The sequence below is a fragment of the Scyliorhinus torazame genome, chromosome 2 (genome assembly GCF_047496885.1).
Source record: "Scyliorhinus torazame isolate Kashiwa2021f chromosome 2, sScyTor2.1, whole genome shotgun sequence".
In the NCBI taxonomy this organism is placed as follows: domain Eukaryota; kingdom Metazoa; phylum Chordata; class Chondrichthyes; order Carcharhiniformes; family Scyliorhinidae; genus Scyliorhinus; species Scyliorhinus torazame.
In genome coordinates this window covers 95,245,680-95,265,546 of record NC_092708.1, presented here as the reverse complement: position 1 = coordinate 95,265,546, position 19,867 = coordinate 95,245,680, and the positions used below count along the sequence as shown (strand labels likewise).

The 19,867-nt window shown below is 49.8% G+C and overlaps 1 protein-coding gene across 1 annotated transcript in view; it reads right to left on the bottom strand.

The window, feature by feature from the left end:
• Window positions 1–19,867, bottom strand: part of LOC140389787 (adenylate cyclase type 10-like) — a 452,930-nt gene that overhangs the window by 152,336 nt on the left and 280,727 nt on the right. The window contains exon 26 of the mRNA XM_072474312.1: window positions 13,950–14,103. Coding sequence (XP_072330413.1) covers window positions 13,950–14,103 — 154 coding nt within the window. The remainder of the gene's footprint in view (window positions 1–13,949; window positions 14,104–19,867) is intronic.

The window sequence follows — 19,867 nt, the reverse complement described above, 5'->3', positions numbered from 1 at the left end:
CCACTCGTCTGGGACTGTGACTGTCAGGCCGTTACGGCCACTGAACATTCGAACCTCCTTATGCGGGACATGTTCATTACGGAAATTGGGTTGGGCCTCATACGCCAAAGACTGTAAGACTCGCGCAACAGTCAAGCCTACACCCCACAGCCGTGCGGCCCACCCCTCCTGTGCATCATGGACCCCACAGATGGCTGCCCCAGTGGGGGCGTTACCCAGCCAGTACACCTGCGCCATGCGCCAACCCGCGCACCCCGGGTTCACCGATGTTACTTCTGCAGCCAGCAGAAAAACTCTCGCCAACGCTGCCCGGCTCGCGCAGCCCTTTGCAAGGCTTGCGGCAAAAAGGAGCACTTCACCGCAGTGTGCCAGGCCCACGCAGTCGTCGCTATCGCCCCCAACCCCTAGTCTACACACAATGGGCGCCGCCATCTTCATCTCCCCGGACCACGCGTGGCCCGTGGGCGCCGCCATATTCTCCCCCTCAGTCCACGTGTGGCCCATGGGCGCCGCCATCTTGTCCAGCCCCCGCAACGTGTGGCCCATGGGTGCTGCCATTTTGTCCCCCGCAGGATCTTGAGGCGCCACCATCTTGTCTCCCCCATGGGGTATGGACACCGACAGCATTCCAGGTCCTGGGCCCCCCAGGGCTCCCATCATCCAACGGCAGCGATGACCGGCAACTACTCGCCTCAGTGACGATCGACCAGTCTCGTCCGCACAACCTGGCCACCGCATCGACCAGCGTGAAAATCAACGGCCACGTGAGCTCTTGCCTGCTGGACTCCGGGAGCACCGAAAGCTTCATACACCCGGATACGGTAAGGCACTGCTCCCTCGCGGTACACCCTGCCAACCAAAGAATCTCCCTGGCCTCCGGATCCCATTCCGTCGCGATTCAGGGGTACTGTACGGTCACATTCATGGTCCAGGGAGTAGAATTCAGCGGCTTCCGCCTCTACGTCCTCCCTAACCTCTGCGCTGCTCTACTACTAGGCCTGGACTTCCAATGCAATCTCCAGAGCATAACTCTCAAATTTGGCGGGCCGCTACCACCCCTCACGGGGTGTGGCCTCGTGACCCTAAAGGTCGATCGGCCTTCTCTCTTCGCAAATCTAACCCCGGATTTCAAACCCGTCACCACCAGGAGCAGACAGTACAGCACCCAGGCCAGGACCTTCATCAGGTCCGAGGTCCAGCGGCTGCTTCGGGAAGGCATCATCGAGGCCAACAACAGCCTCTGGAGAGCCCAAGTGGTAGTCGTTAAAACTGGGGAGAAACACAGAATGGTCATGGACTACAGCCAGACATCAATCGGTACACGCAGCTCGACACGGACCCCCTCCCACGTATATCTGATATGGTCAATCAGATAGCACAGTACCGGGTCTTCTCAACAGGAGACCGCAAATCCGCCTACTACCAGCTCCCCATTCGTAAATCGGACCATCCGTACACTGCTTTTGAGGCGGACGGTCATCTCTATCACTTCCTCAGGGTTCCATTCGGCGTCACTAACGGGGTCTCGGTCTTCCAAAGGGAGATGGACCGAATGGTCGACCGGTACGGTTTGCGGGCCATCTTTCGATACCTAGACAACGTCACCGTCTGCGGCCATGACCAGCAGGACCACGATGCCAACCTTGCCAAATTTCTCCACACCGCCACTCTCCTCAACCTCACCTCCAACAAGGAGAAGTGCATGTTTAGCACTACCCGCTTAGCCATACTTGGCTATGTGGTCCAGAACGGAGTTCTGGGGCCCGACCCCGACCGCATGCGCCCCCTCATGGAGCTCCTCCTTCCCCACTGCCCCAAGGCCCTCAAATGCTGCCTGGAGTTCTTCTCCTACTACGCCCAGTGGGTCCCAAACTATGTGGATAAGGTCCGCCCACTCATACAGTTCACACACTTTCCCCTGGCGGCCGAGGCACAACAGGCCTTCGCCCGTATCAGAGCCTATATCGCCAAGGCCGGGATGCACGCAGTAGACGAGACACTGCCCTTTCAAGTTGAGAGTGACGCATCGGACGTCACCCTAGCCGCCACCCTCAATCAGGCAGGTAGACCCGTGGCATTCTTCTCCCGCACACTTCATGCCTCAGAAATTCGGCACTCATCCATTTGAAAAAGAGGCCCAAGCTATTGTTGAGGCTGTGCGGCATTGGAGGCATTACCTGGCCAGCAGGAGATTCACCCTCCTCACTGACCAACGGTCGGTAACCTTCATGTTCAATAACACACAGCAGGGCAAGATCAAAAACGATAAAATCTTGAAGTGGAGGATCGAGCTCGCCACCTATAATTACGAGATTTTGTATTGCCCCGGCAAACTCAACGAGCCGCCAGATGCCCTATCCCGAGGTACATGTGCCAGTGCATAAGTAGACTGATTCTGAGCCCTGCACAACAGCCTTTGTCACCCGGGAGTCACCCGGTTGTACCATTTTGTCAAGGCTCGCAATCTGCCCTACTCCGTCGAGGAAGTACGAGGGACTGCCACATCCGTGCAGAGTGCAAGCCGCACTTCTACCGGCCGGACCGTGCGCGCCTGGTGAAGGCCTCCCGCCCCTTTGAATGCCTCAGCGCAGATTTCAAAGGGCCCCTCACCTCCACCGACCGAAACAAGTATATTCTCAGTGTGGTCGATGAGTACTCCAGCTTCCCTTTCGCCATCCCATGCCCTGATATGACGTCTGCCACTGTCATCAAAGCCCTAAACACTATCTTCGCTCTGTTTGGTTTCTCTGCCTACATCCACAATAACAGGGGATCCTCATTCACGAGCGATGAGCTGTGTCAGTTCCTGCTCAGCAGGGGTATTGCTTCCAGCAGGACGACCAGCTATAACCCCTGGGGAAATGGGCATGTAGAGAGGGAGAACAGGACAGTCCGTCCTTCCCCTGCCCACGCCCGAGGATGAAGAGGATTTCGGCACGCTCCCGGAGTCATCGAACATCGGGCCAGCATCGACATCGCCGCCACCACTACATCGCTCCCAGCGGAACATCAAGGCGCCGGACCGGTTAAACCTCTAATTGGTCCGCCGGACTTCATAAGACATTTTTGTTCTGCTCAAATACTGTAAATATAGATTCATTGCTCTATATAGTTCTCCACCATCCCCGCCGGACTCAATTTTAACAGGGGGGTGAATGTGGTAAACCACTGTTGCACCTATATTAGGTGATGTAAGGTAGGACCTGTAGTACAGGTTCGCCGGTAGTCCCTGCCTGCTGGCTCCGCCCAGTAGGCTGAGTATAAATATGCGTGTCCTCCATTCAGCAGCTATTTTGCCAGCTGCTGTGGGAGGCCACACATCTTAGAGCAATAAAGCCTCAGTTGTATCCAACTCTTGTCTTTGTTCAATTGATCGTGCATCAGCAAACAGGGTGTAGTGCTAATGAGGTCAGTCCATAAAAGGGTTATTTAGGAGTTCCAAGATGTTGGAAGAACTGATGGGGGAGGGAGAAGAACCCTCTCAATATGAATTGGACCGAGCTCATCGGTCGCTGAGGCCTAAGCCTAAGTTAAACGATCCGCCAAGGGCAGTGATTATCTGTTTTCACAGATATCACATGAAGAAGGTATTGAACTGGGCAAAGAAGGAGCGGGAGGTGCAATGGGCTGGTGTCAAGGTTCGTATCTATCAAACTTGACGGTAGAACTGGCAAAGCGGTGAGCGGCTTTCAGCCAAGTGAAGGCGGCGTTGTACGACAGTGGAGTGTGGTTTGGAGTGGTGTATCCAGCAAAGCTAAGGGTGGCCTACAACTCCAGAGACTTGTATTTTGAGACGATGGAGGCGGCGGAGGCATTTATGAAGGCAGAAGGCTTGGGACGGAAGTAAAGAGTGGGAGAATGTATATATGTAACTTTGAATAATGTTCCTACTTCATACTGTTATAGAGGTTTAAGGTTTTTTGTTGTTGCTCTTTATAGCTTTGAATAATGTTCTTACTTCTTGCTGTTATAGAGGTTAAAGTTTTTTTGTTGCTGTTCTTTGTAGCTTTGAATAATGTCCTTACTTCATGCTGTTATAGAGGTTAAAGATTTTTGTTCTTTGTAGCGACATAATTTTTTATGATTCCATTTGATTGTTGTTTTTTTCCTGGGACTGGGCGGGAGAGGAGGAAAGGCCTGAGCAGGGCCCCCCTGTACTAGCTAACTTAAGTCGGCTAGTGAGCGGAGGTGCTGTGGGGGGAGGGGCTGCGGACATTGGAGCCTGGTGAGTAGGTTTCAATGGGCCTAGGAGGTGAGAAAAGGGAGGAGATCAACTCGGGGTGGGGTTTCTTCGAGAGGGAGTGTAGAGGGGGATTCTGGGAGGGGGTATGGGTTTCGATGTCAACAATGGATAGGGGTGGGTCAGGTTCAGTGGTTAGGGCCCGAAATTGTGATGATGGTGGATAAGCAAGGGGGAGGAGGGGAGAGAGAGCCCCTGTTAGGATAGTTACGTGGAACATGAGGGGGTTGGGAGGCCCAGTGAAGAGGTTGAGGGTGCTCGCGCATTTGAAAAGTTTGAAAGCAGATGTGGCGATGCTGCAGGAGACTCACTTGAGGGTGAAGGATCAGGGGAGGCTTAGAAAGGGCTGGGTTAGCCAGGTGTTTCACTCAGGTTTTGATTGTAGGTGAGGGAGGTTCAGGTTCTGGTGAATAAAAGAGTGAGGTTCCAAATGGAGAACGTTGTGGCAGATCAGGGAGGTAGATACATAATAGTGACAGGGGAATTGGAAGGGAGGTTGGTGGCATTGGTAAGCGTCTTTGGTCCCAACTGGGAAATGTAGGGTTTGTAAAGAAGCTGTGTGGGGCCATCCCCGACTTGGATTCACATGAATTGATAGTAGTCGAATAAAAGCAAATTATTGCGGATGCTGGAATCTGGAATCAAAAAGAAAATGCTGGAAAATCTCAGCAGGTCTGGCAGAACCGTGTGGGGGAGAAGAGAGCTAATGTTTCGAGTCCAGGTGACCCTTTGTCAAAGCTGTGGGTGTGATCGTGTGTGAAAGCTGTGATAGTGGGTGGAGACTCGCATATGGTGCAGGAGCCAAAATTGGACAGGTCACGACCACGATCGCTTGAAGGCTTTGGTTGGAAATGGTGGAAATGCGAGGAGTGGACCCTTGGAGGTTCTTGCACCCGGGGGAGCGGGAGTATTCTTTCTTTTCTTCAATTCATAAGGCCAATTCGCGGATAAATTTTTTTGTGGTGGGGAAGTCGCTGTTGTCCGGGGTCAAGGGGTCGGAATATTCGGCAATTGCGATATCGGACTATGCACTACACTGGGTTGATATGGTGTTGGAGAAGGGACTAGTGCAGAGGCGGGGTTAGAGATTGGATATGGGGCTGTTGGGGGACCGAGGGTTTTGTGACGAGGTTAGAAAAATGATTGAGGAATATGTGCGGTTTAATTGTATGGGTGAGGTCTCGCAGTTCGGTGGTATGGGAAGCATTGAAGGCAGTGGTGAGGGGGGAAGTGATTTCATTTAAGGCAAAGTTTGTTAAGGAGGAGAGGGTGGAACGGCAAAGGTTGATAGATGAGTTGTTGGAAGTGGATAGGAGGTATGTAGAAGATGTGGATCCAACACTGTTGGAAAAGAGGAAGGAGTTGCAGGCATTGTATAGGTCGGAGCCACTTGGGGAGGATCGGGAGATACAGGAATTCCTAGATGGTTTGGAATACCCGCGGTTGGAGGAGGGGGACAGGGCCATATTGGTGGGGGAAAGAGCAGAGCAGGAGATAAAAGATGCGATTGGGAGGATGCAGTCGGGGAAGGTAGCGGGGCCAGATGGGTTTCCAGTGGTGTATTACAAGAAATTTAAAGATAAGTTGGTGCCGTTGATGGTGGGAATGTTTGAGGAGGTGATAGGGAAGGGGGTGTTGCCACAGACTTTGGGGGCAGGCATCAATCTCCCTGTTGCTCAAGAAGGATAAGGATCCAACAGAATGTGGGTTATATAGACCCATATCACTTTTGAATGTGGACGCAGAGGTGTTGGCGAACATATTGGCAGGTAGGTTGGAGGAGTGCCTCCCGAAGGGGATAGGGGAATATCAGACGGGTTTTGTGAAGGGGAGGCAGCTCTTTTCAAACATTAGGAGGGTATTGAATGTGGTTATGGCGCCGGCGGAGGCATTGAACGCCGAGAAGACGTTTGACCGAGTATATTGGAGGTATTTGCTGGTGGTTCTGGAGCAGTTTGGGATTGGACCACTATTTGTAGATTGGGTAAGGCTGTTCTACAGGGAGCCGAAGGCATCAATTCGGGAATTCGGATGGTTTAGAGAATAGGGTATCTTTGTATGCAGACGACTTGCTGTTGTTCGTATCGGAACCAAGTGTTTGGGTCTTTATTGGGATATAAACTAAATTTAGACAAAAGTGAATATTTTGTGGTGTCTCGGCCAGGAGCAGGGCTGTGGGGCTACCATTCCATAGGATGGGGACTCACTTTAGATATCTGGGGGTGCAGGTGGCATGGGATTGGGGGGGGCTCCCTCTGTCATTGGCAGGTCGGGTGCAGGCAATTAAAATGACCGTCCTTCCGTGATTCTTGTTTATTTTTCAGTGCCTGCCGGTCTTCCTGCCAAAGCCATTTTTCAAGGAGGTCGAAAAGAGGATTACCTCATTTATATGGGGGAGGGAAGGTGGCTAGGATTAGGAAGGTGCTGTTGCAAAGAGGACGGCAGTCAGGAGGGTTGGGTCATCTGAATTTACTATATTATTACTGGCGACGAACGCAGAGAAGGTGAGGAGCTGAGCTAGAGGGGAAGACTCCCAGTGGGTTGGAATGGAGGATAGTCTGTATAGGGGGTTGGGGCTGAGGGCGTTGGCAACAGCGCCACTCCCGTTGGCCCCGGGGAAATACTCAGAGAGTCCGTAGTAGTAGCGATGTTGAAAATCTGGAGGCAGTTGTGCCAGCACTTTAGGCTGGGGGCGGGGTCAAGGGAAATGCCGATTCGGGGAATCACACATTTGAGCCAGGGAAGTGGAATGGGAGTTTTCAGAGATGGGAGGAGAAGGGAGTCAGGGCATTAAAGGATTTGTTTCTAGGGGGCCAGTTTGTGGGATTGAAGGAACTGGTGGCAAAATATGGGTTAGGGCAGGGGGAAATGTTTGGTATATGCAGGTCTGAGATTTAGCTAAGAAGGACATACAGAGCTTTCTGGTGGCGCCAGCCTCCACACTGTTGGAGGAGGTGCTGACGGCAGGGGGAATGGAGAAAAGGGTGGTGTCGGTGATTTATGAGCAATTCTGGGAGAAGAGAAGGCACCGCTGGAGGGGATTAAGGCAAAGTGGGAGGGAGTTGAGAGAGAGCATGGAGGAGGGGTTGTGGTGTGAGATGCACTGGAGGGTAAATGCCTCAAGTTTGTGCGCAAGGTTGGGCTGAAGGTGGTGTATAGGGCGCACCTAACAAAGGCGAGGATAAGCCGAATCTTTGAGGGGTAGCGGCTGTTTGTGAAAGTTGCGGGGGGGACGCAAACCACGTTCGGGGTGGGGGGGGGCGCAAACCAGGTTCAGATGTTTTGGTCCTGTCCAAAGATGGAGGGGTATGGAGGAAGGTGTTCAGGGTAATTTCGAAGGTGGTGCATGTGAGGCCATATTCGAGGTATCGGATCGGCGAGGATTGAAAGCGGCTGCGGAGGCAGGTGGTTTAGCCTTCGCATCACTGATCGCCCAAAGGCGGATCCTGTTAGGGTGGAGGTCAATTTCTCCACCCTGTGCCCTGGTGTGGCGTGGGGATCTGTTGGAGTTATTAATACTCGAGAAGGTGAAGTTTAGTTGAGGGGAGGGATGGAAGGGTACATGGGCTTTGTTTATTATGCACTTTTAAGAATTGGATGACATTAAACATTAGTGGGGGTTAGGGTGGGGGGGGGCGGGGTTGTACTGTGCCTTCTGGTTCTTAATCCTTCCCATATGTGGGAACAATTTGTCCGTATCTACTCTGTCCAGCTTCCTAATTATTTTGAATACCTGTATCAAACCTCCTCTCAGCCACCTCTTCTCCAAGAAGAATCAACCTCCTGGAAATAGTATTCAAAGAAGCCTCACAGAATACTGAGAATCACCTGCTTACAAAACTATGAGCTCAACTAAAAGCATAAACCCATCTAAGAAACTGCAGGCCTGCCAGAAAAGAGACATTGAGACAATTATAATTGGCAACCATTGTTTTTCATCTGTATCTAATCTTTGTGTGAGTGATGAATGGGCGGCACGGTAGTACAGTGGTTAGCACTGTTGCTTCACAGCACCAGGGTCCCAGGTTCGATTCACGGCTTGGGTCACCGTCTGTGCGGAGTCTGCACTTCTCCATGATTGTGAGGGTTTCCTCCGGATGCTCCGGTTTCCTCCCACGAGTCCCGAAAGATGGCTGTTAGGTTATTTGGACATTCTGAATTCTCCCTCTGTGTACCCGAACAGGCGGCAGAATGTGGCGACTCGGGGCTTTTCATGGTAACGTCATTGCAGTGTTAATGTAAGCCTACTTGTGACAATAAAGATGATTATTAAATTATTATTATGTGTGTGGTGAGTTAGTGAGAAGTCACATTTTTAAATCTCTGGGGCAAATGTGGGATAATAAATAAGTTTCTTTGTTTGAAATTCACAAAAGGTTTACAGGTAGAATTATTTCAATTGGAATAATCACTCTGAGGGCAAGATAATTTACACACCCTACATACAAAGCACAGTGATCATGGACAGTAAGAAAACGCTTACATTTTTCCTTAACATTCTGCTCCTGCAACGCTTGGATTAAACCCCTTATTTGGTATCATCTCTCCACGTTTCAACCAAAATGAATCACTTTGCGCATCTGTGCATGAATTGTTATTAACCCATTCCACCAACCTTTGTTCTTTTGAACTTCTACACTATCCTTCTTACAGTTCACAACTTTTCCAAGTTTTGAATCATTCACAAATTTTGAAACTGTACACTGAGGTCTAGGTCATCAATATATATCAGGAAGAGCAGGGATCCTAACACTGACCCTCTGCGAATCCTAACTGTAAATCTTCCTCCAGTCTGAAAAACAACCATTAACCATTACTTTCTGTTTCCTGTCACTCAATCAATTTTGGATTCCAAGTTGTTACTGTTCCTTTCATTCCATGAGATCTAACTTTGCTCAAAGGTCTGTGTGTGGCACTTTATCAAATGACTTTGGACTTCATATACATCACATTAATAGTTTTACTCTCATTAACCTTCTCTGTTCCCTCATCAATACACTCAAGTTAGTTAAACATGATTTGTCCTTAACAAATCCCTGCTGGTTTCCCTTAATTAACACACATTTGCCCAAGTGACTACTATTTTTTTTTCCAATTTACCATGTCTAGAAGTTTTCCTCCCACTGAGGCTAAAATGACTGGCCTGTTGATTACTGGGCTTATATTTGCATAATTTTTTGAATAAGGGTGCAACATTTGCAATTCTGCAGGACTCTGGCACCCCCCTGAGTCTAAGGAAGATTGGAAAAATATGGCCAGTGCCTCCATAATTTCCACTCTTGCTTCCCTCAGTATCGTGGTTGCATCTCATCTGGCCCTTGTGTGTTATCAGCTTTGTACAGATAGCTAGTTAATACCCCTTATTTATCAATTTAAACCTTTCCAAGTATATTTTGCCTTGACCTGTTCCTCGGTAAAGATGGATTCATTTAGGTTTCATCATGGAGTTTGATGTGGATAAGTGTGAACTTATCCATTTTGGTCGAGAAAATGGAAAGGCAGCTTGTTATCAAAATGGAGAGAAACTTCAGAGTGCTTCGGTGCAGAGAGATCTGGGTGTCCTCGAGCATGAATCGCAGTAAACTAGTACGCAGGTTTCGCAGGTAATAAGGAAGGCCAAAGGAACTTTGGCCTTTATAGCTAAAGGAATAGAGTATAAAAGTAGGGAATGTTGCTGCAACTGTACAAGGCATTGGTGAGGCTGCACCTGGAATACAGTTGAGGCTGCACCTGGAATGTGTACAGTTTTTGTCCAATTATTATAGGCGGGGTGCAATTGCATTAGTGGCAATTCAGAGGAAGTTCACTAGATTATTTCCAGAGAAGAGGGATTTGTTTTATGAAGAGAGATTGAGCTGTTTAGGCCTATGCTATCTCGAGGTTAGAAGAATGAGAGATCTAATTGAGGTATATAAGATGATAAAAGGAATGCTCAAAATAAATGTAGAGTGGATGCTTCTCCTTGTGAAGCATTCTAGAACAAGAGGTCACAGTTTTAGGATAAGGCGTAGCAGATTTAAAACAGAAATGAGAAAAAATTACTTATTTCAAAGAGTCATGAATCTGTGGTATTCATTACCCCAGAGTGCGGTGGATGCCAGGACATTAAGTAAATTTAAGGAGGAGATAGACAGATTTTTTAATGGTCGAAGGTTTATGGAGAATGGACAGGAAAATGGAATTGAGGCCAAGAGGAGATCAGCCATGATCGTGTTGAATGGTGGGGTGGCTCGATGGGCTGAATTGCTTACTCTTTCTCCTTGTTCTTAAGTTCTTATTTAGTACCTCAACCATAACTCCTACCTCCGTGCTAAAATGCCCTTTCTGATCCTGAATCAGTTACATTCCTCCTTTTGCACACTTTTACTATTTTTATGCCTATAGAAGATTTTTGGATTCCCTTTTATATTCGCAGTTAGTCTCTTTTATCCTTCTCTTATCTTGCTTTTTTCAATTCTCCTTTGAATCTTCTATATCAGCCTAGTTCTCGTTTGTACACATTAGGACAAATTTTGTCTACATTAGGAAAAATATTGAGTTGCATTTAAACCTTGCAAGAGATTGGGAGCTATATTTAAAATATATATATTTTTATTGGAGATTTTCCAATTTACAATAAATCTTTCAACAAAACACAAATTACCCACAGCAGATCATACACAAAACCAACATAACAAAAATCCCAACAACCCTACCCTCATCCACCAAGCAAGGAAAGAAAAACAAAAACAAAAAAAAGGAACAAACCCCAAACACCGGCCCCCCCGAAACTGATGGTGAGTAATTCCTCAAAATAGGTCAAGAATGCTTCCATCTCTGATAGAGCCCCTCAACCCACTCCCTGACGGTGGACTTGACTTTCTCCAGGTACAAGAATTCCATCAGATCACTCAACCAGACCGAGGTGCTAGGTGGAGTAGGAGGCCTCCACCCCAGCAGAACTCATCTCCGGGCAATCAGCGCGGCGAAGGCAAGAACATCTGTCTTCCATCTCGACTGCAGCTCCGGCGAGTCCAACACCTTTAACTACTGGCCATCTCCCTCCACAATATTAACCCATTAGCTGGCCATTCTGATTGGCCCCTTCCCCACCCCCTTCCCACTTATCTGAGTTCCAAGGCCTCCTGCAATATTCTTTCTTCTGGGCCTCCTGTAGACCCAGCACTGCTGGTAACTGAAGAGCTGCTGGCCTATGGATTGGTTGGCAGTTCTTGGGGGTGGGACACATGGTGCTAACCCCTGGAAATCCTGGTGCCAGCCAGAGTAGATGTCTGTTTGAATTCAAATTGATGCCTATGGGGACAGTGTATGTGTTGCCATTGTCTCTCCAGCTGGTGGATGGTCAAAATGCCATGGCCATTAAACCTCATCCATTGTTTCTTACTGGAGTTCAGGCAGGAGAATTGTTGAACAGCCTGGGAGAAGCTGGCTTCATGCTGAGATCCTTTCCCTCCCTCTGCCACTTCTCCTCCTTCCTTGTCCAGTAGTTTGTCCTGCTCTGCATGGCCTCAGCTCATAGAATCCCTAAAGTGCAGGAGAAAGCCATTCAGCCCGTTGCATCTGCACCGCTCTTCAAATGAGCACTCTGCCCATTTATGAGTGTCTACCCCATCTTATAACCAAACCTGCACATCCCTGGACATTAAGGGAAATTTAGCATGGCCAATCAACCTAACCCATACATCTTTTGGACTGTGGGAGGAAACTGGAGCACCTGGAGGAAACCCACACAGACACGGAGAGGAAGTGCAAACTCCACACGACATTCGCCTGAGGCTGGAATTGAACCCGGGTCCCTGGCGCTGTAAGGCAGCAGTGCTAACCACTGTACCACTGTGCCACCCCATTCTCCAAGACATGCTATATCCTGAGGGAAATGGCTTCTCATGTACCCATGTCGGAAAGAAATCAGATTATGCCCAACATCTGAAACAGCAAAATGTCCTTCAGCAACTGCCTTCTCTCTCCTGCAAATTTAACCAACGATGCAAACCACTAAACCTCTAGAATTGAAGCAACAACCAAACTAAATCAGCCATAAACTAATCTGTAGGCAGTTGGTCTCTTTCTATGGCTCTGTTGATAGTCTTCCCTGCTACTGAGCATGTGTTCAGATGTGCAACATTAAGGTAGACTGGAGCCTTGAGCTTTAAAATGGCAGCACCTGTATCCAAACCAGTGTTACACATTGATTGCCAGCACAATCATCCTGCTCTGCACACTTTGTTGCATTTGCCCCAATACACTCACCAACATGTCGTCTGGCGTGACTCCCACTGGTGTGCATGTGCACCACAGATGTGATCTTGAACTTCAAACAACACTGAAGCACCTACCAATCATAGTTTGACATTGATAGACTTGTTGATCTCTAGCTCAGTTTTTGCTTCTTTTTATAAGGAACATGATAGAACAGAATGAACACTTTTATGTGGATTCCTCCATTTTCACTTTTGCTGAGAGAAATAGGAGAACAGAAGGAAGTAAAGAGTAAGGTTGCATCAAAGAAGGCTGGGACCAACTAAACATTACAGATCAGAATGGATCTTTAGGACTTCAAAGATCTTGGCATGTGAATGAGAAGTTAAGCCTGGTCAACATTGTTTTAGGAAGGAACCCCTGGGTGAGGTGTACCACTTTCTGCATGACAAATGGCCCCCAGATCAAGAATCTGGGCTGCTCTACCAGTGGCTGTCAAAGTCAGCATAACTCTAAATGCTTATGTCACTGAATCATTCCTAAACAACAGCTAGAGAGTTCTGATCACCACCGGGGCAAGTTCCAGTCCTGCACACAACCGAAGCCATCTCCAGGACTGATGGAGAGTTCATTTTGAATTGATTTCTATACTGTAGTAAAGTGCAACATCATACTTTTTTGCAAGAAGTGTTCAAACCTACCTATTATCAGCATGTTTTCCACAGTGGAAATGCTATTCCAAGTTCTACGTCCAAGACTGAAATGATCCCATTTCATGACAGCTGAATCCTGGGAAGTATCTGCTGTGGACTACGCCTGCAGTGCAACTGCATAGATGAACATGGCCCTGCATCCTATGCAATTTTTCAGCTGGCCTCTAAGGACCAGACGTGAGATCTGGTGTGTGCTGCTGTGCTGAGAAATAAAACTCATTTCCGTCAACTTCAGCCACACTCATGGCACTGAGCAAAATAGTGTCAGGTCTAATGTTTCCCACATGACCTTTTCTGTAAGCCAGCAGCAAGTGTCTAAAGGTTGAAATGCAGAGCTCTCCTCCAGCTCCACCAAGGCTGCAGTCTACGCTTCGGATGAAAAACAAGGATCTACTTGTCCTGCGGTTCTCTTGTGGGCTGGTGTTTGGTGCAAAATGAGAAAATGCTGTCCCAGTGGAAGCTGAGAGCAATTGTGAAATGTTTGTGAGAAGGGCTGCAACTCAATGGAGAGTGTGAATTGTAATTACTATAAAAGGGGAATGTTCCTTTCTGGAGCTTAAAGTGTAAGTTGCCAACAAAAATAGTGTTTAGTTGGAGTGATTTAGTCATTTGTTACTGTAAACGTTTTAAAACCTGAAATCATGTGTCATCCTTTTTCAGCGATTAACTGAAAGTTCTAATTTATTTTTAAACGTGATGTGTTTCCACGAGGATCATAAGAATAATCACATATTTAAGATCATCGGGCGTACTATCTATCTAAATGTTTTACTTTCCTCTGTATTGTTCAAACAAACCTTAAATTCATTGTTGGAGATTTCAGCGATGTTCACTTCCAGTAATATTGTGAACATTGCAGGCAATTTGCTCGTGTATTTCTGAAGGCAGTATATCTGCCATAAGAATGATAGGCATCGAATCTGTTGAGAAACACCAGGAGATATTTCACCCCTGCAATATAAAAATGTTTTGTAAGTAGCAGTAAATTAATACGTTAAATATGATCTTTTGGAAAGAATCGATTGATCAATTAATTTTGCAGGTAATATTGTCAGCTATCAAAAGGTTAAAGTAAAGATCGATTTAATTAACGGTTAATTCCTTGATTGGGTGCTCCCAGTGAGGGGAACCAATTTGGAAATCGTATACCCAGAATGTGGGTGGCACGGCGACACAGTGGTTAGCACTGCTGCCTCACAGTGCTGGGGACCCGGGCTCAATTCCAGGCTTGGTTGACAGTATGGATCGTACACATTCTCCCCATGTTTGCGTGGGTTTCCTGAGGGTGCTCCGGTTTCCTCCCACAGTCCAAAGATGTGCAGGTTAAGTGGATTGGGCACGCTAAGTGTCCAAAGATGTGCAGCTAAGGTGGGGTTATGGGGATAGGCGGGAGGAGTGGGCCTAATATCGGGGTGCTCTTTCAGAGGGTCAGGTGGGCCAAAAGGCCTCCTACTGCACTGTAGGGATTCTCTGGAATGCCTGCTTTTACTTCTGTATAAATGAATATAAATGACAGTTTGGGCCAGCAATTCTCTGTCCAGCATTTATGTTTAATATCATTTATCACTGGAAGAGCTTAATCAGGGAATCAACCTTCCTTTTAATGCCTTCCTTTTAATTCCGCCAATTTGAAATGTTTACATTATTTAGTGAAATTAAATAGATGATAACAATCAAGTGCTTTTTTGCAGTTTCAACAATTGGGCTTAGGTTTTATTCTCAATAAAACAAACTAAGTTTACAGATTTGCCATAACCATTTCATACAGACATGCATTGACATGATGCAGGAAAAAACTTTTGCTGTGTTTTTCCTTTGTAATATACTGTAAAGTTTTGAAGTTACTCTTTTCTGTCAACTTACTTTGCTTTTTTTTTTCAATTCTATTTTTCTTTGTATTTATTTTTCCCTCCTATTTTCTCCCCCCACCCCCTCCTAGAACGCTGGTTACAACACGTCGTACATGGTGACAGAAAGAACAAGAACACCAAGAACGGCCATCTTGGATGGCCCCAAAACAAAGGGAAACCCCGGAGTGCAGGGGCACTTCAACATAGAGAGCATGGAAATGAGGGTAATCTTGGGTGGCCCCTGGACAAAGGGAGACCCCAGTGTGCAGGGATGCATCCACATGGTAAGTGTGTCGACGACAGGCATCTTGGATGGTCCCAACCAAGGAGAAACCCTGGACTGCATTGGCACATCCACGAGGTAAATATGGTTGACCCCGCAGGAAGGGTGCACAGAAACCCCCACCCCCCATCAGAATAGTCACCTGGAACATCAGGGGACTTAAAGGGCGAAGTGGAAAGATCCAGAATCTTCGCCCATTTGGAAAGTCTGAAGGCCGATGTAATCCTCCTCCAAAAGACATACCTGAGGGTGAAGGACTGACTGAGGGTAAGAAAGAGCAGGGTAAGACAGACATACCAGCCGTGTTATGGGACTAGAGCTAGGGGGGTAGCCATACTGCTCAAGAAGAAGATGGCATTCATGGTGACAAAGACAGTTGCAGACCCAGTGGGACAGTATGTCATGGTTCGCGATGTCCTGGAGGGGCACCCGTGGTCCTTGTAAACGTATATGCTCCCAACTGGGATGATGCGGAATTCATAAATAAATCCATGGCAGAAATCCCAGACATAGGCTTCCACCGATTCATTATGGGGGGGGGGGGAACTTCAACTGTGCACAGGACCCAGGGATAGACAGATCCAGTCCCAAAGTGGGAAAACAGTCAAGCATGGCGAGAGAGCTGAATGCCTTCATGGAGCATATGGGGGCATTGGTCCCACAGGGGATCACACACCCAAGGGAAAAGGTGTTCTCCTTCTTCGCCCAAGTCCACAGGGTCTACACTGGGATCACCTTCTTCGTAGTGGAAAATCGGTGTTTCCAGTGATAGTAGGGGTGGAGTCTTCTACAAAAGTAATCTCTGATCACACTCCACATTACGTGGATGTGAGGTTGGAGACGGGCTGGGCTCAACACTCCCCATGGAGGCTGGACATGGCCCTCCTCACCAATAAGACATTCTGTGAGCGGGCATTGTGGGCCACAGACAGTTATGTAACCTGAAAATCAGAATGGGGAGGTCTCACCCCCCCACGTTCTGGGAGGCACTGAAGGCGGTAATAGGGGGGGAAATTATTGCAGATAGGGCACTCAAAGATAGGAAGGAGAGGGTGGCTAGGCAACAGCTGGTCGACTCCATTCCTCAACCCCAACCGTGGAACTACTGGCGAAGAGGAAAAAGCTACAAAATGGGACTTTGACCTGCTCGCCACCCGGAAAGCAATACACCAACCTCATCAGACACAGGGGTCGGGATTCTCCACTCCCATGCCGAAGTTGCTGCGCCGTCGTGAACGCCGTCGAGGTTCACGACGGCGCGGAACGGCCCCAGTCCCGACCGATTCAGGCCCTGACAATGGGCCAGTATCGGGGCCGCGTCATCTACCCGCGCCAGGCCTTGTCGCCCGTGTAAAAGTGGCGCCACATAGATGACGCGGCCGGCGCCGCATAACGGACGTCATCCACGCATGCGCGGGTTGGCCGATGCCAACCCGCGCATGCGTGGTTGCCGTCCTCTCTAAGTCCGCCCCGCAAGAAGATGGCGGACGGATCTTGTGGGGCGGCGGAAGGAAGGAGGTCCTCCCTCAGAGAGATCGGCCCGACGATCGGTGGGCACGATCGCGGGCCACCCCACATTCCAGGTGAAGCCCGGTGCAGGATCCCCCCTCGCCCCCCAACAGGCCGCCCCCCCCCCAGCGTTCACGCACCGCCCACGACTGCAGCGACCAGGTGTGGACGGCGCCGGGGGGAACCCGCCGTTTTGGCCTGGCTGCTCGGCCCATCCGGGCCTTAGAATAGCGGGGGTGCCGGAGAATCGCCATTGTCGGTGTCTCCGGCGATTCTCTAACCTGCGGCCCGCGAAACTCGACCGGGCCGTTCCCGCCGCTTGGGAGAATCGCGGTAGGGCGTCGGACCGGCGTCCCCGGAAATTTGGCGGCCCAGGCGATTCTCCCAACCGGCGTGGGAGTGGAGAATCGCGCCCAGGGTGCCTTCTATGAGCATGGAGACAAAGCCAGCCGCCTGCTGGCTCACCAGCTGTGAAAGCAGGCAGCACGAGGGAAATAGCTCAGGTAAAGGACAGGAGAGGCAAACTAATCGCAGCGCCTGAGCAGTTTAATAAGTCCTTTGCAATCTTCTACCGAGAACTGTACACCTCCGAGCCCCCGTTGGGGACTCGAGGATGAAGCAGTTCCCAATGGATGGTAGTCTTGGGGGAAGATAGGAGACGGGGCCTGGAAGTACCATTAGAACTGAAGGAAGTCATGGAAACCATTAACTCCATGCAGGCAGGGAAGGCGGCGGGGCTGGACAGATTCCCAGCGGACTTCTATAAGAAATTCACACCACCACTGGCCCAGCACCTGCGGAGATGTTCACTGACTCACTATCGAGGGGAACCCTGCCACCAACGCTGGCTCAGGCCTCTCTATCATTGATCCCCAAGAAAGACAAATACCCAACAGAGGATGAGTCTTACAGATCCATCTCACCCCGTAATACTGAAGCCCTGATCCTAGTGAAGGTACTGGTCTGGTGGCTGGAGAGTTGCCTGCCGGAGGGAGTCGCGGAAGATCAAATGAAATGAAAAATGAAATGAAAATCGCTTATTGTCACAAGTAGGCTTCAATTAAGTTACTGTGAAAAGCCCCTAGTCGCCACATTCCGGCGCCTGTTCAGGGAGGCTGATGCAGGAATTGAACCGTGCTGCTGGCCTGCCTTGGTCTGCTTTAAAAGCCAGCGATTTAGCCCAGTGTGCTAAGCCAGCCCCAGTAAGGGGCTGGTTTAGCACGCTGATAAAGATCAGGTGAGCTTTATCAAGGGAAGACAGCTAACAGCAAACATCAGGGGCTGGATTCTCTGTACCCGGCACCGAAATCGTGTCCGGCGCCTGGGCGGAGAATCCATTTCCACGAATGGCATTGGGACCAGCGCCGGTTCCTCGATTCTCTGGCCCCCGAAAAGCGTCATACCCGGGAAGTGCGCCGAGTCGCATATCGCCCACCTGTGGCCATTACTTGAGGTTCGCCCCATTATTCACCGCCCCCGACCGGCCAAAGTCCCATCGACATATTTCTAACATGGTCCCAGCCGTTCGGGAAACTCATGACGCGGCTGCAGGCTCAGTCAGCGGCCGCCATGGACGTGGGTGGGCTGATCGGAGGGCAGGGGGAGCCTCAGGGCGGTCTGTGCCTTTATTGTGCGGGCGGTCCAGGTCGGGCGCGCGGCCGATCGGGGGCACTATTTCCGCGGTCCAGCTCGCGGTCTGAGTCTGCCATGGAACTCAGCGCGGCCAATGGAGGCCGCCGCCATGCGCATGCGTGGCCTCTGACCCGGAGGTGCAGGGGGCCGTACCTGCAGCTGGAGCTGGGAGATTCACAATGGCTCTCTGCTAGCCCCCTGCAGGGTTGTGAATCTGTGGCCTTTTGACGACAGTTTTCTGGCGTAAAAGGCCATAGTTTTCACGACGGCATGGGGACATAGTCTCTGAAACGGAGAATCCAGCCCCAGGTACTTGCTGAATGTGATGATGACCCCATTCGGGGGTGATCATCTTCCTGGAAGCAGAGTAGGCCTTCGACAGGGTCAAATGAAAGTACCCCATAAAGGTACTGGAATGGTTTGGGTCAGGGTTCACCTTGTGGATGAGACCCCTGTACAGCACTCCCATTGCGAGCGTGTGGACAAACCTCACAAGCTCTGGATACTTTTGGCTGCACAGAAGCACGAGGTAGGGATGCCTATTGTTCCCGCTACTGTTTGCCGTCACAATTGAGCAACTGCGGTGATGCACGATCAATTGCACAAAGTCTAAAGCTGGGTACAACTGTGGCTTTATTACAGTCAGATGCGTGGCCTCCTGCTGCAGCTGGCGAAATGGCAGGGCACTGGAGGTCATGCATATTTATACAGTTGTCCATGAGCGGAGCCAGCAGGCAGGAGCTACTGGCGACCCTGTAGGCAGGTCCTTCCTTACATCTCCTATTACAGTTGTTCATCACATTCATCCCCTGTTAAAAATGAGTCCGGTGGGGGTGACGTGAAACTATATACAATTAGTGCAATTATGTACAGTGGTAGGGAAAGAAAAGTCCATGTTGACGGTCCGGAGTCCGTCAAAGGTTCAGCCGCTCCGGTGCTCTGGTGATTCGTTGGGAGCGGCGTAACGGTGGCGGCGAAGTCGGTGCTGGCAGTGATGGAGGTGGCACTGATGGCGGTGCTGATGCTGGCCAGTCATCGGGGAACTCCGGGAGCGTGCCAAAGTCCTCTTCGTCCTCTTGTGCGTAAAAGGGGTGGGGGGTTGGTCTGGTGGGGTCAATATTGGCGGCACGGTGGGTGGGGGGGGGGGGGGGTGCGCATGGGTGGGGGGATGTGTTGGGGTGGAACCTGACGGTGCCTGGTCCCTGAGTGAGACAGTATCTTGGCGGCCGTCGGCGAACTCAACGTAGGCATATTGAGGGTTGGCGTGGAGCAGGTGAACCCTGTCCACCAAGGGGTCCGCCTTGTGGAATCGGACGTGCCTACGGAGAAGGACCGGTCCTGGAGCAGCGAGCCAAGTCGGGAGCAACACCCTGGATGTGGACTTCCTGGGGAAGGTAAAAACACGTTCATGGGGTGTGTTATTAGTGGCGGTGCACAATAG